The 16,671-nt window shown below is 35.1% G+C and overlaps 1 protein-coding gene across 3 annotated transcripts in view; it reads left to right on the top strand.

Moving 5' to 3' along the window:
• The window catches only part of LOC149079845 (poly(A)-specific ribonuclease PARN-like), a 30,154-nt gene extending 14,742 nt beyond the window's left edge, over positions 1–15,412 (top strand). The window contains exons 10-20 of one of the 3 annotated variants that reach the window (XM_089240350.1): positions 71–154; positions 1,023–1,098; positions 1,288–1,398; positions 2,787–2,850; positions 2,949–3,004; positions 3,175–3,261; positions 4,184–4,258; positions 6,520–6,685; positions 8,731–8,810; positions 9,653–9,700; positions 15,173–15,412. In XM_089240350.1, coding sequence (XP_089096476.1) covers positions 71–154; positions 1,023–1,098; positions 1,288–1,398; positions 2,787–2,850; positions 2,949–3,004; positions 3,175–3,261; positions 4,184–4,258; positions 6,520–6,685; positions 8,731–8,810; positions 9,653–9,700; positions 15,173–15,192 — 867 coding nt within the window. In that variant the 3' untranslated portion in view covers positions 15,193–15,412. Of the gene's footprint in view, positions 1–70; positions 155–1,022; positions 1,099–1,287; positions 1,399–2,786; positions 2,851–2,948; positions 3,005–3,174; positions 3,262–4,183; positions 4,259–6,519; positions 6,686–8,730; positions 8,811–9,652; positions 9,701–15,102 lie in introns of all 3 variants that reach the window. The other 2 variants (XM_089240348.1, XM_089240349.1) reach the window with 2 other exon arrangements.
• The last annotated feature ends 1,259 nt before the right edge of the window (positions 15,413–16,671 follow it).

Below are 16,671 nucleotides of genomic sequence, written 5' to 3'. Positions count from 1 at the left end.
CTACCAAAAGTTTGTATTTGAATTACATATGGTATTAAATGTTTAGTTCGTTGTTTTTTTTAATGTACAGACACTTCAAGAGTTCAAAGATATAGTAAGGAACGTGTTCCCTTATATCATTGATACCAAAACTCTGGCAAAGTTATCCTCAAAGGTTTGTCAGTTTCTTACTTTTCTAATCAATTATTGAGTGATTGCTTTGAAATTAAAACTATGTTTTTCAAGTCTTGAAAAAATATATATCTGTAGAATTTTTAAAAAGCGGTTTAGAGATTGTATGTAGTGATGCTAACCAGATGTTTTTTTTTATACCCTCCTACGCTGAAGATGAGTTACCCGATGCACAGTAAACTCTTGTTGATTCAGCACATATCAGATCAGGGTGTGCCAGATTAATGAAGTCTTTGGATTAGTGGAAGTCAATTGAAATGCCCATTTAAATAATATAAGGCTGATTTCCTCTTCTATGCTCAAAGAAAACCCACCTAAAAGCACTGGATTTCTGGATGAACCAGACTAGCACGTGGCCAAATTGTTGAGATACTACTATTCGAGGTGACTAAAAAAAGTTTCTGCCATTTTTGATCACCAAGAAAAGAAAAAAAAATCAAAGTTGGTTTTCCAGGGAATGGAAGAGATGACGATCTGTTGATAAAAAATTCAGTGGAGATACCATGTCATCATACTTCTCAGACCTTGGGCTGACAGATTGTTTAACTCTTATATCCTGGACTATAAACTACCTTTCAGAGGGGGAGCCTTCGCAAATGGCCTTGCTGCAGGCACCCATAGACTTATGCATGTAAAATATCCAAATATTTTTATATATTCCCCAGCATGGAAAAGCATTGGCAAAACGAAAAATGCCAATGGGGGAGAGAGATTACTTTGAGAACTATCAGAATTTTTCATTTGCTGTATACTTTGTTGATCACCTTTTACTATGTGATATAAAACTGTTTTCTTCGTTAGATTAAATGAGAGGTTATCAACAGTTCCACTGATTTGGTTTTCTATTATAGAATCTATTCTCGTCAACTGCTCTATTTAATATGTGGGATGACATGAAAGCGAAGGCGTTACCTATTCCAAAATATGGTATGAAGTTGTGTGTGAATTATTTATTTATTTTTAATAAAAGTGTCATTTAGATGTTCAAACATAGCAACGTAATCAACAATCATTTTACCACTCGTCTGCAAGAGCACTTTTGAATTTTAATATTGAATAAATAGGCCTATATATACGTGTCATTAAGAAGATGGTGTTTTTTTTATATTGTTATAGAAGCTGCTGAAGGATTCGATTGTTACTCTGAAGGCTGCAGCAAAAAACATGAGGCTGGGTATGATGCATTCATCACTGGAATGTGTTTTATTTCAATTTGTGCTAAGCTGGGTGAGTATTGCATATTTTCTTTTTAAAAAACTGTTGTTTGATAATGTCAAATACGAATACAAACCATTTTTAAAAATAGTTTTGCAATCACTTCATATTTAGTCAGAGATAAAAACATTGATTCGTTTAAACTTGAAAGCTAATCAATATCCTTCAATCTCATCTGTCCCCCCCCCCCCATTTCCTAACATGATTCTATTTTAAATGTTTTTGCATGGGCGAGGAATGGTGAAATATATTTCAGAGTAGGGAGAGAGAAAAATATAAATTAAGCATATTAATTCAATAAAATCTGTTTCATATCTGTCTCATGCTGGTTGGCTTCTCTATCATCTAAGTTGTATGAATAAGGTCTAAAACTATTTCAACCTTAGTGTCAGATTTGATCAGACATTTTATCAATCTATCTGATGAGCAACCAGTGGAAAAATGTCAGGTTAGTCCTGACAGGTACCCCAGATCATAAAGATTTCATGGTCATTTTCTAGCTTTTTCTTTTTTCCCTCTGAAGATGCACCCATTGTTTGTCGAAATGTACATAAAGATTTAAAAATCTTAACTTACTATTTTCATTGTTTGTAGACGTAGGTGGGGATAGACTTGAAATAAACTTAGTGGCTTCTTTAGGTTCTTTATTACTGAATTACTAAAAAGAAGTTCGAAGGTTTAATGTTGAAGATGTGTAAATAGTCGTTTTGGTACAGCTCATAAGAATCTAAATTTATCTTCTTAATGATAATTTATGTAATTATTGGAAAATATGTTCCATGTACCAAATTTTCTGTATATATAATCAGGGACTAAGTATAATCTGCATATGCAAATTTCATCCATCTGTAATGAAATTTTAACCCTTTAAGCGGCAAGATATCTCAATTCCTTCAAAACCTCTTATTTTTTAGCATTAACAAGACCAGATGTAAAGTTGATTTCTTAGTGAAACAGTTTTCCGTATAACTCTTAGTTTGCACCTGGTGAGAACTGGAAGAATGCCCATTTCATTGGAAAAAAAATGGCATTTGAAGAGGGTTCAAGGATTGTAACTGTGCCGCTTGAAGGGCTAAGAAATGGAATAGTTTTTTTTTTTTTCATCTAGATGTGAAGGTAAAAGTTGACATTTAAAAAAAAAAAATTCCAACTTTTCCATTCACATTTATGTGCCATTTATAAATCTTTCAAAAATTGTTTATTGCAAATTAATTTTCAAAATATTTCTCTCTATTATTATCTTACATCAGTTATAAAATTAATTTTAAAGAATTGATACAAAAGAATGTTTAATTCATGCTTTCTAATCATTGTATTTAAAGATTTTAATTTAGAGATAGAAATATAAAGAATTATTAACTGTATTTTCATTATTATTTTTTTTACAATTTATTTTCCAGCACAAGATCATCGTCATGAATATGTTTCTCCTGAATCAAAGTTCTTGAATCCGTTTGCCAATAGGTAATAATTTATCTGCATAGGGATATCTGTGGAGGCAAGTTCAATTTTAAAAAGTTTTGCTCAAATGCTCATGACATTTTGTATCTCTCGAATTGCAGGCCATTTGTTATGAGACATTTTGATATTGTGTCATTGAATCTTCGTGGACCAGATCGTAAGATTCTTTACAATGCATTTCTAGTGTGAAAATGTATTCCTATGTATTTTCATTCAAAAATTTATATTTTTCCAATATTGAGATTTCATGCTAAAATGCTGCAATGTGTGTCAAAATGGAAGCACGTGCACACTGTGATGTTATAACATGCGTAATTTGTTTTTCAGCTGAACCGACCAGGGAAAATGTGTTTTTTGTCACGTTTCCAAAGCAGTGGAGGAAGATAGACCTTGTTGAGCTTTTTACTCCATATGGTATGAGCCTTATTATCATATACATTATGAAATTTTATGTCTCATTGTATTAAATTAGGAAGAAGGCTCAAAACAATTTTTCATGCTTAAAGGAACTTAGTGAATTAGAGCCCACAGAACAGAGCATTACTTAACTAAATAAAATGCTCTCAATAGTTAGAAGTCTAGTAATAATTTAATCCTCCTAACATAAATACATGGTAGCAAAGACAATGGTCTTTCTTTATACACAGTGATACCTTATGTCAGTAAAGAGACATGTCAAGGAGTAAATTTTTCAATCAATAATGCCCCTCTGTCTTTGGGAAGTGAAGTAAATGTTCAGATTTTCTTTATTCTTTCTTATCTATTTGCCTTCTCTATGCTATTCTTGCTGGGTAACATTTCCATCTTTAGAACATTTTGTCAAAGCGCACCCAATTCAAAACTTTAATTTTCAAAATGATGTAAATATGCAGAGACGTAAGTTGGAGTATTGCTTTATTTGTTTTTCTACGTGTGCTGGAACTTTTAGTCATGTCATGGAAAAGCATATACATCAAAGTTAATTTCACTTTGCTGTTATATTAGACTAGATTTCTACTGATAACATTCTTTATTTGGATCATGAGTTTTCATGTGAAGGCAGTGTTGTATGTTCTTTAGATATTTTTAACAATTTAGCAGCTATTTCAATTAGATAGTCTCATCTCGTCCTATTACAACTTATTTGTGTGTGTGTCACCAGCAGCAATAAAACTGGAGGTATTTGCATCATGTGTTTGAGTATTTTGTATCACACATCAGAGCACCCACAGGTCTGGAATACTTCTTATGCCCCTGTGTGTCATCAACATGTCACTCATCAGTTCTGGTAGTTTCTTAATGTCTTATGAATGTTGTACTACTTTTTACAAATTTTTAGATTTTGATTCTTTTGTAGGTGAAGTTTATGTAAGTTGGGTGAATGATGTGTCAGCATTTGTGGCATTAAAAACGCCAAGCCAAGCTGTAAATGGTAAGTGTCTGGATGAAATGAATAACTTTACTGTAATTACTAAAACAATTCTCTCTATTTCTATTTTTTTCCCCTTTGTAAACGGCGGTTATATTTTATTGTTGGCCTTTTCAGCTGAGTTCTTGGTGGTGTGGTATTCAACTTGCTGTTCACTTGTAGCCCAGAGCAGCTATTGATACAGCCCGATAATAAATTTCAAACAAACATAAATATTAATATTTTAATATTTCATGTGTCTTTTACTACTAAGGAGAAATGGGGAAAGATTTTTTTTCCTCTGGTTAGAATTGTAAATTGTTCTGTAGAATTTTCTAATGCTCTCATCAGTCATCGTTTGTAATTCAAGTGGTGTTACCTGAAATGGTTTTTTTTTAATTTCTCCACTAGAGATAAGGCAAGGCAAGAATATTCTGAGAATATTCTCCTGGATGTAAAAATTGGAGAATAACTGAGAATATTCTTTTTTTCTTTGAAACAATTACAAAAAGTTACTATTTTGTTTATATTAAAAAATATGTAACACATTTTTCCTTGCTTGAAACAAAACTTTTTTTTTGACATAACTACCTCATGATGACATTTTTTAGTTCGAGAATATTCTCAGAATATTTTTTTTTTCATGCAGAAGTTTCAGTTGTTTCACTAAAGCTTTTGTTATGAAGATTTTGAAAACCTTTCAAGATTATAATAATTCTTTTAAAATTATCTTAAAATATATTTTGATCTAGAATGCAAGAATTAATCACTGTTAATAATTAGAATCAGAGTGCCCATTGAGAACAGTTCTTTGTCTTATAAGAACAGTGATGTTCAACTTAAATGTTTTGTACAGTCATTTTTACTTTCGGAAAAATCAAACAAAATATAGCTTTTTTTTTTTTAACCAATGCAATCAGTTTTTTTTAATTATTATTAAGTATGTAGCATTTTATAAATATTTTTTAGATATTAATTCACAAGTTAAAGAAGTTAAGATGAAGTTATTTATTATTGTAGCCATTCCAGAGAATATTCTTGAATGTTCTCCTTCATGAAAATATTTTCTACAAAATTATTACCCAGAATTTTACATGTCTATTCATACATGTTTTATTCATGTCCATAATGATTTTTACTCTTTCAATGTGGTCTATAAAACTCATCTGGTATGAAGTCTGTGTGATTCTAGACAATGTGACAGATGTCTAAGGTCCACACTACTACTGCTGTAGCCTAGGTTCATTGCCCTTAGAATGCTTTAATGGGTAGTATTTTTTTCTTTTGTAGGTGGCATCTCTATCTTTTCAATGTGATTTTCCACATTTTTAGGAAAAAACATGAAAATTTGTTAAATTATATTTATTCTGAAACCCAAGACAAAATGCATTTATTGGAAATCCAAGAAACCTTCTCCTCATTCCTTAGTTTTTAATACGAAGGGAAAATATATCCACTGTTCAGTTTGATGGTCTTGCACGGAACAAACATGGGCTGTGAAAATATTTAAGTCTAGGCTTTTTTTTTTCTCTTGGCTTATCTTTCATTTCACATTAAATGATTTGAAAACTTTCTGGAAGAGAAACAGGTATAAATAGTTGATAAGGTTTTCTTGGCCATCATTTGATGAAAATTGCTTTTTCGGGTTCGAAGGCCGTCATCCGTTTGAGTTAGTTCTCAGTTAACTTGAGTTAGTTGAGAACTAACTCAAAAGAAACAGTTATGTCTGTCTGAAAAAAGTTTCAGAGGTGGGAATAAATTGATCATGTAACAGTAATTCTGATAGTGATTGGCACAAAATTTCAGCTCACAACTTGGCTGTGTTAGGTTAGCATGTGCATCCATCTAAACAAAAATGTTCATTATCACTGTATAGTTGGTGGGCTAGAAATCTGCTATTATAAACCTCACAATTATTTTAAATTACTAATTTGTTGCTTCATTAAAGGTTATGGTCCATCGCATAATGTATTTCATCCATATTTCGTTGGAATTTATAATTTTTTAATGTACTCTATCGTCATTGAGGTAATTTTCAGTTCGGCAGAGCTTTGAAAGTGGGGGAAAAATTTGTTTCTTAAATCTACGTATTCATTGCAATATTGAATGAGTCTGTTTCATGATCTGAAATTTTCAAAAAGTGGGGATCGTGAAGATAATACAGACTTTAAATTCTTTTTTTTTTAATCGGAAAATTTTCTTTTTAATCCTTTAATCAAATTATTGTGATACCATATCAATGCAGGAAATCTTATGCATTTTTCTCTTAATTTTTTGAATGCCAGTCAGGAGAAACCTACTCAAGCAGACCAGTTCACTGTATAAGGTATGCTCTTATGCAGAATACATGCAGACAAAACTTTTTAGAAGCCCGTCAAGTAGCAATTCAGTTTCCAACCCTGGTCAAGATAATCACAAGAGGAAAAGGACCAGCAGTGACAGTGGTTCAGAGTAAGCTGTTATTCTACAAATAAAATTAGTGTATTTTAATATTTCTTTTGATGTCATCAAAAAATTCTTACAAGGTTAATTTTGTCTTTTACTTTGTTAAATGTGAACATAACTGTTATTGCTAAACTTCAGACTGAGACTAATTTACATATTCACTTATGCAATAAAATCTTGATATGACAATACTTTGTGGATCAAGGAAAAAATATTGTAAAAGGTATTACTCCAGATTATGTCTCCTCAAAATGAATATAGGTGCAAAGATAAAATATAATACATCACAGATTTATTTACAGAATAACAATTTACGCTAATTCAAGCAGCAAAATATTAATCCCTGTATTTACACTCATGTCCATAAATTAAGAATAATTCAGAATCACACAGGAATCGAAATCTAAAGTAAAATCTAAATCTGAAGAAGCAGATGGAGCACAGCATCCGACCTGTCTTGTCAGCTATCTGCAGCCACAGGTACCACAGTTTCAAGGCAAACCATGTGCAGACGTTTGGGAGATATTGGTCTATATGCTCGCAGGCCTGTCTGATGTGTTCCGCTCATGGCAACTCACTGTCTGCAGCGATTTGCCTGGAGTAGAGAACATGCAATGTGGACATCGTCACAGTGGGCTTGTGTGATGTTTTCCGACGAGTCCAGGTTTAGCTTGCAGTCTGATTCATGTCGGACTTTCATATGGAGAACGCCAGGTACCCGTTACCACCAAAACAACATCAATGAATGACACCGTTACGGTGGTGCAGCATTGCTCGTTTGGGGTGGAATTATACTGGGTTACAGAACAGATCTGCATGTTCAAACCGGAACCATGAAAGCCCAAATTTATCGGGACATCATTCTTGAACAACATGTACGTTTGTTTAGGGGTGCCATGGGCGCAGAATTTGTGTTTATGGATGGCAACGCCCGACCTCACCTAGCAAACATCGTAAACGAATGCCTTGAATCTGAGGATATAACCCGTATGGAATGGCCAGCATTCTCACCTGACTTGAATCCGATAGAGCTTGTGTGGGACATGTTTGGCCGACGAGTTGCAGCCCGTCAACCACCTCCTACATGTGTACCGGAACTTCGGAAAGCATTGCTTGCTGAGTGGAGTGATCTTCCCCAAGATCAGATCGATAATTTGATACTCAGCATGCCTAGGCGTTGTACAGAGTGTATTTGATCGCATGTGAGACATACAATGTATTAACCATCATACCATCCATGTAATAATAAGTTTTTGTAAAGGAGATATTTTTTACAATTGCTCCAGGGAGCAAAAATCGTAGTTTTTATGAATGGTATCATACATACACCATCGTTTTTGTTCTTTATCTTTTGTTTAATAAATGGGCTTTATGAATAAGTAACGTTTGTTTTGTTTCTGAACCTTTATTTGCCGGAGCTGGCATTATCCTTAATTTATGGACATGAGTGTAAATCCCTGGTTTTGATGATACACTAATACAGAGAACTTCTGCAGAGTTTTCTTCTCTGCTTTGTTTCTTCTCCTTCTGTTTGACAATTGCTCTTTAATGCCAGAAATGAACAAGCCTCGAACAATCTCAAAAACTCATGTTTACTTGGTTTTTTTTCGCACAAGCTTCTGTGTAGGTCATGATGTCATGAAGACATCACCATTTCTTCCAAACTTGTCAAGTTTGCCACCAACTTGGCATAATTCATAATAAAACATGGTATTTTGGCTTTAATTATCAGATTAACATTATTTACAGATGAAAGTTTCTGTAATTAATCATAAATAACTATTTAGAGAAATCTCATAAAAACAGTATATTGTCGATATGTCTTCAGTGAACGAGAGACATATTGAATATATGCCCATGATTTCTCCATTCCCTAATACTAACAATGACTGAAATCCTGATATGATGTACCAGTAATGTTGACTTAATTTTATTTACAATTTGTGTTATTTAGTATGTGATGAATATGTTTGTGTGCTGGTTTTTAACTGTGCGTGTTTGATTGACCGTGTTGTTGAGTCCAATATTCATTTTCTATGTGTTCAAAATAGTGGTCCTGCTGCAAACAGGAGCATAATGCCTATTCCAGAAGAAGACGAATGTGTTACTCCTGATAAACAGGATAACTGTGGTAATGTGTGTTTTCTTTTCTATATATTGTATGCGATTGTTTACTATGTTTTGTGCAGTGGTTGCATTTTGTAGGATTGGACATGCAGGACTGCAACTAAAAATTAGAATTCACTCTGTTTCCCGGGTCAGTATTCATTTTGGCACCCCCCTCTCTGTAATTTTTAACTAATTTAAAGAGTTAACTCAGGACACTTCCTGATCCAGAGCCCCAGCCCTCCCTTAGTTGCGGCCCTGTGGACATCAGGGGCTGCATCACAAAATAATTAGACATGTGTAACGTGTCTCCATTGCGTCAAATTACAAAGAAATGTAATTTTTAGCAAAGAAAAGACATAATTTGCCAAACAGCCAGAATCACCTTGCCAATCTATAGGCTATATGTCCTGTTTTGAATAAGTCCACCCTGTTTTTGGACCTAGTGGTACAGTAAAACTCCTCTTAATAGACGGCTGTATCTGAAAGTCACAAATCAGATACCGTCACCCCCTCTTTTTTGGCCGAATAATAATTGCCACTTGTATGTGTAATAAAAGTATGCATTTCAAACCTCTGATTAACCTCACCCCTCCTTTATGGACAAAGTTTTATTCCCACCGGTGTCACAAAAGAGAAGTTTTACTGTATTATTTTTATTTGAGTGTAGTAATGACAGGTAATTTAACCTGCTGTTTAGGTACAAATTGAGACTGCACTAATGGGTTGGCTGTGAATGAGCACAATGCCATGATTTTCTAAAGGTTGGGGAATACCCTAATAGTTTATTAAAACGCATGTTTTATGACCATATATACTATGTTATTGCTTTATGTATACTAATGATTTTTTTTTTTTCATATTTAGTGACGACGAGCCATGAATCAAGCTCTTCCACTGCACTTATTCAAACAGGTAAATCTGTGTGTTCGTATGGATATAATACTTAAAGAAATGTATGTGTTCACTGATATTGTGTATGCTATGTTAACATTTTACTATAGTTTTATCGTTATCTGTAAGAATCTGCTTCGTTATTGATGAGTTTAGTAAAAAAGTTTAACGTAATTTCATCATTGTATGTACCCCAGTGTATCAAGTGATTCCCTCCCGCAAAAGTTTTATATAATACAACCTTGTTCTCTCCAGTTAATATTGCTCAAATTTTATCTAGCAGTTAGAGCGGAAATCGTGGTGTGGACAGACTTAGAAACTAAACTTTTCTTGGTTTCAAACCCAAACTAGTTTATCATGTGCTTATGCACACTGAAATTAGACGACAGCACGCGATTGTGTAGCTTTTGCTAGTGTTTCCAGTTGTGGGGCAGCAATTTAACTGACAGGCCTTTGTCTTCTTTGAAGAAGAACCGTATTTTAACCAATTTAAAGCTCGACAGAGATATTCATTTGTATCAGATATTGGTTCAGCCTACTTTGTTTTTGCAACAAGAGGTTCAACTGTATAAACAGGGTGCATAGGTAGCAGGGAGCATGCATTTTACTGGCGAACCATTGATCTTTGAGGTATACTTCCAATTAGAAACAATATCCAAATAACAGGTGGTATGCAGATACATCATTGATGTTGCAAGGGGTTGTTTTGTTATCAAAATGAAAATGTAAAATTTTTATTCGGACACCCTGTGCTCCAAAAACCCAATTAGAAATTGTTCCCCTTATCTTTCCTAATGCAAAATGAAAAGAATTACCCGTTTCTAAGTGCAATATTCACTGAGATATTCCATTTGAAAAATGGTGGAAAGTTGGGGAAAAAACAGCATTATATATAAATGCGGGTAAAAAGGTTTATCGCATTTAAAGCTTAATTTTCTCAAGTAATCCGTTTTTTTTAATTTGAATATCTCAGTGAATATTGCACTTAGAAACATAGGTTTTTTTAGCATCAATAGAGGCAGGGCAACTGCTTTCTGATTGGGTTTTTGAGAATTGGGTGTCTGTATAAAAAGTCAACATTTTTATTTTAATCGCTATACAACCCCTTGCAACATGAATAACATATCTAAGTACTACATGTTATTTGGATACTTGACCAGTCAACTGTCCAATTAATTTCTCTGAGCTTACCCGCAGTGCCCACTTTTTTTTTGAAGATGTGCACGCTTTTTCCCTTTTCTTGGAAGTTTGAAGTATTAAAATATTTTTTTTATAGCTTGTTTTTTTATAGCTTGAATATGTCAAGACGTAATATGACACCCCAAAAGTGGGTCCTGTGACTAAATGAAATGCTGTTGATGGATTTATGTGGAACCATAGTAGTTGAACCTTTGCTAAAAAATATATGAGTAATAAAACAGATGCATCTTCACAAGGGAGTCGGAAATTGAAAAAAAAGTGATGGGGATGCAACTTTGCAAAACATGACGAAGATAATAGTAATAATAATCTCAGACCTTGAAATATAATTGTTCAACTCCATCTAGTGATGAGATAATAAAGTAGAAGGATGGCTGTACAGAGGGCAGCACATGTATGACAAATTATTTTGTCATATCTATGTGAAAAAGTCTGTGCGTCAGCAAATCAAGTAGTTACGATGGCATTTGCCGTCTTAACCACTTAACTGGTTTTAATTGAAAGTATGCTTCTAAGACCAATGATTCGCCAGTAAAATGTCATAAGCCATTACCTATGCATCCTGTACATATATGAACTAATACAAATATAGTGTGGTATTTCCCCCCTCCCTTCGATTTAAGTACAGTAAGACCCGGATTATCAGAGCCAATGTGGACCGGAGTTATCTTGGATAATACAGACCTTACAGAATTTTGAAGTTAAATTTAATATACAGGATGTCTTGTAAGTCCTAATTTGGCCTTTATCTCATCAACCGTTTGTCATAGAGTATGGTTTTCATTTAAAAAATGTCCAAAATGTGTTCAAAAATTACCCTGTACCAGTTTCAAGAGTGAAAATATAGTGTGTCATAAAATAAAAAAGCTAAACTTTTATACGGTCCTCCTGTCCTCCAACTTCCAATTAGAAAGTTGTTGCCCTAACCCTTTTCAAGCTAACTAAAGAAATGTCATGTTTCTGAGTGTGATATTTGCTGAGATGTTTGAATTCAAAAATCGGAGAAAAGCTGGGAAAGAATGGCATAAATCAGGGAAGCAAGCGTATGTTAGTTGATGCTGTTCTTTCCTAACTTTTTAGGGGCGCGGTAGCCCAGTCGATAAGATGCTCGCCAGAAGTACCGAAGGATGTTTAGACGTGTCGCGAGTTCGATACCCGGTTCGTTTTCAGAAAACTTTCCTGATGCAGGGGTACAACAAAAAATGGCGACTTGACCGCAGCAAAAAATTGCTACTGCAGGGAGTCCCTCATCGAGGGGTTAGAGCATCAACCTCTCGATGAGTATAAAAAAAACAAGCCTGCTGTTCGGAATCGGCAATAAATTGTAGGTCCCGGTCTAATTAGCCCTAGTGTGCAGAAAATTATCGTGGTGCGACAAAAATGATCAAATGATCCTAACTTTTCTTCAATTTTTGAATTCAAATGTCTTGGCAAATAACACACTTAGAAATGTGACTTTTTTTGTTGGCTTCAAAAGAGACAGGGCAATACGACTTTCTAATTCTGTTTTTTAGGACAGGTCCATTAAAAAATTTGTTTTTTTATTTTATTTTATTTTATGATACACTGTATTTTCACTCTCAATACTGATACAGGGTGATTTTCGAACACATTTTCAGTATTTTTTAAATTGAAACCATACCTCATCAATCAACAGTTAATGAGATAAAGGCTGAATTAGGACTTACAGGACACCCAGTATATGAAACCATAAATTGTGGAAATTATGTTTTTCCCATTTTCCAATGCAGTTAAAAAAATCAAATAAGTATAGTAAGTTGCATTAAATACTTTGAATGTTGCAGCCTTAATGTCCTTCCAGTTCACAATATTTTTGTCCAGACTCTGCCAAGAAGCTGGGCTGGAAGAGATCTCTGCAACGAGATAAGTCCAGTGGCAAAGTTCTGGCGTTCATTCATTCATTCAGTTCACAATATTTTGAAGATCATTTTACATACATTGCTTTGAAAAATAGCCTTTCCATGTCATATTCATTGAGTAATTTCAAATACTTCAAGGAGCATCTTCGTGCTCGTGAGCAATAGGTTTAAAATAGTTGTCTTTTCCAAACTCATTTTCTTCATTGACCTCTTTGTCAGAAAAAAAAAAAAAATTTATATCCCCTCCTGGTTGAGCCAACCCATGAGATCCCATGTTTTATGTGGAGCTTTTAATAACCTCCTGTCCTTACATCCCTCCCCGCTAAGGACCCATTACCCTTTTTTCATTCTTTTTTTAAGCACTAGTCCAAGTCTTGCAACCTGTAAAGCTCTCGTTATATGCTGCAGCATTCCATGAACAAGTTTGTCATGGCTACAGGAATTTTAATGACCTTAATTTTTAAAATCAATTAATGCAAGAAGTATCTCAGGTAACCTAGAACTCAATTAATCTGGGTTCTGTATTGCTGTGTGGTGTTTTTAAAGTGAACCTATCTCTCTCTCTGCAAAATTGAGACCTTTGCTTTATCAGTGCTGATATGCTTATAATGTGAAGATATACAGAAGAATTTGCAAGAAAAAAATGTAATAGTATGCAAAATATTGGTGCGAGTCAGATGTTTTGCAGTAGATTCGCACAGGACTGCGACTGGGGGGGGGGGGGAGAGCAGCCCCATCTGCTGACGCTGGACCAGAAAGGGTGCAAATTTCACCCTTTAACCTCTGTTTCAACATTACAAGGGGGTGCCAAAATGCTCGCTTGTCCCTGATGACCAAGCATCTACTTGTGGCCCTGGATTCACATATGAGCTCAGTTTGCTCCATTTATGTCATGTGACCAAAGCATATCATCCCTGAGTTGATTCTGATGATCTGATTGTGAATTTATTGATTAACACTGCTACATAAATTAGGCCATGATGTGCAACTGCATCGACCTAAAATATTTGTCTTGCAAAGGGTAAAAGTGTGATTTATATATATGTATATCACTATTGCTACTACTACATGCACCTCCCCTGGTAACCTTTCCTCTGGGAAATTTCTAGCGAGTTGATGCATAGTGGAATGTTATTGTTATGATGCTAGGTGTGTCGTAGCAAACCTACCCAGTTAATTAAATAAATTCACAAACTTATGAATAAAAAGCACAATTCACATTTGCTCATCTTCATTTAGTGATGGCCCATCAGCTCAAGATTAAATTATTACCTATGTTGTGTTAAAGTTTGAATATGTGAAGGTGGCAAGTGAGACTTGGGGGGGAGGGAGGGGGAGAAAGCAATTTATGGCAGGAAGATCTTTCTTGTTGGTTGTCTTACTTCACACTGATGTTCTCCTGTTGAGAACCAGTCGCTACACCTATTATGTCACCAAGTACTTCTGTTTCTCACCAACAGTATTCGATATCATGCTGAGGTATGTTGTTCTGGTGCAAATGTTCTTTGCATGATTATTGAGTGATTGTGTTACTGCACCATTATTTTTTATTTTTTGTTCACTATGGAGGATGATTCCATAATTTTTTTTGCCGCATTTTAATGGTAATTTGTTGATTCTTGGTCCAATTAGAAAAAGTACCTAAAGAAAATGTAGACACATCATTCATGTTGTATAATTATTGAAATAAAAATAACTTTTTATACAGACACCCTGTGCTCAAAACCTAATTAGAAAGTTGTCTTGTGTCCTCCTGAAGGTAATGAAAAAAAAGTAGTGTTTCTAGTTGCAATATTCGCAGAGATATTTGAATTTCACTTTTCTCTGATTTTTAAATTAAAATATCTCAACGAATATTGCACTCAACCCCATATTTGTTGGCCTCTCTGGAGAGACAGGGCAACAACTTTCTAATCGGGTTTTTGAGAACAGGGTGTCTATATAGAACTATATAACAACCCTTTGTAACATGAACGATGTATAGAGTTCTATATGTTATTTGGATACTTTTTCCAACTGGAAGTATGCCTCTAGGATGAACGGTTTGCAAGTAAATTGTGGAAAGGGGAATTTATGAAATCACTCTGGGTGTGTAAATTTACTGTAAAAATCATATTAATAAGTAGAAAGGTTTTGCTTTTCTGGATGACGGTGGAATGGATAAGACGAGGGTGGGTGGCCCCAAGAAGAAAATATTGTTCAAAGAGGATTCTCCCATTTGACCAGGGGCAAAAGAAATTAAGAAATTAACTGCAATAAAATAAAATGTGTAAAATATTGCAAAACTTTTGACTTGTTGTAATATGAATTTTTTTGACATGATTAATTTCATACTTTTGACAGTTATTTCAGTCAGTGTAGTTGGTTAGTTATGGATGGTTTGACTTTTCCCCTAGAAAATTCAAAATCTAAGAAGAAGAAGAAATCACATGATGAACCTGAAAATAGTGAAGTGTCTTCAACTGAAAAATTATTCGAAGAACCGAGCGTATGGTAGATTTTTTTAGAGATCATTGCAGCAGTCCTTTGTACATTCGGAAACCTTTATCATTGTTCGTGCAAAAAGTGCTCGGTATTTGGACTATTTCACTGTCGAAATATTTGTTATTCATTTTTTTTATATAATTAAAAAAGAAAGACATGTTTTTGCCTATGCCGTTCTTATGTTTTTTCTATGTCTGATATTTCAGTATTCCTCGATATTTGAGCTTGATATCCGTCTTGATCTTGAAGGAGGTTGGGATCCTAGACAGAGGCTTATTTACAGGGTGGCTGAGCGGGCTGTAGCCCAAGGTGGAAGTTTGGAGGGGGTCAGTAAATTTTAGGAATGAGTGGTTAAGATTATTAGTGTAGGATGGGGGTGGAAGGGCAGCAAAACTATGTCTGCCTCCACCTACAGAGCGGGGGACTAGGTTAGTGACCAACCAAAGAAGTGAGTTAGATAGCTTGCAAGTCATGGCCTCCACACCCTGCGGCAGGGCTTCTCTTTAGTGCATTTATAGTGTAAAAAAATATCTGTTATCCCAGGCTGGAGCCCTCTTAGCCTCACCCTTGTGGGGGGCATGGTGCAAGGGTGTGAGTGGCCAGAAGAGTGACAGAGATGGATCAGTTCAGTGAGGAAACAAAAAATATCCCTAGAGAGGCAACGAAAGACATTTTCCTTGATCTTGAGGCAACCATCGATAGATAGTACCCTCATTTTTAACCCAATGGCAGTAAATTGTGATATAGCAATGTGGCCGGAGTTCGTGTTTGGTGAAGTAGACAAAAAGAGTGACCTAGAGCAGGGCTTGTCAAATGCCAGGTGGCTGTGGTGACTGGAAAATTGGTATTGGTGATCAAATTTTTCTATTTGTGATTACTAGCTCGAGCAAAAGAAATAAGCTTGGCTCCTAAAGTATCAGGTTGTTGCCTAGATTTTCTTCTCGATTTTTCAATCCCTGATCTAGGGTGTGCAAGCATGTGACTGACCAAATGGGTGGCCATGAGAGCATGCAAGCTCCCAAAAAAGTGACGTAGAAAGTGTGTAAGCATGCGAGTGACTAAGATCGTTGAGGAAGCATGAAGCATACAAGTGGCCTAAAGCAAGGGTTTCCAACGTAAAACCTCTCGCGAATTCTTTGACCAGGAATAAGGCAATATAGAACAAATTTTTGAATATTTATCAAAAAAAACTGTGTCCCTACTGTCTCGACTAGAGCCGATACTAGGGGAAGCAGGCGGGTCCGCTTCGCCGGATCAGAGGTGGTGCAAATTTCACCCTTTAATCTCTCCTTCAACATTACAGGTGGAGGGGCACTAAAATACATGCTTGTCCCCGACTGATCAAACGTCTAGTTGCGGCCCTACTGTTCTCAACAGCATCATAGCTCCAGGGAAAAATGAAAGAGGTCTTGGGCACTATCTCTTAAT

This window comes from Pholcus phalangioides, unplaced genomic scaffold (genome assembly GCF_987345545.1).
Source record: "Pholcus phalangioides strain wild (caught in Gottingen) unplaced genomic scaffold, Ppha-v1.0 ptg000012l_1, whole genome shotgun sequence".
Taxonomy (NCBI): domain Eukaryota; kingdom Metazoa; phylum Arthropoda; class Arachnida; order Araneae; family Pholcidae; genus Pholcus; species Pholcus phalangioides.
This window is presented reverse-complemented; position numbering and strand designations above follow the sequence as displayed.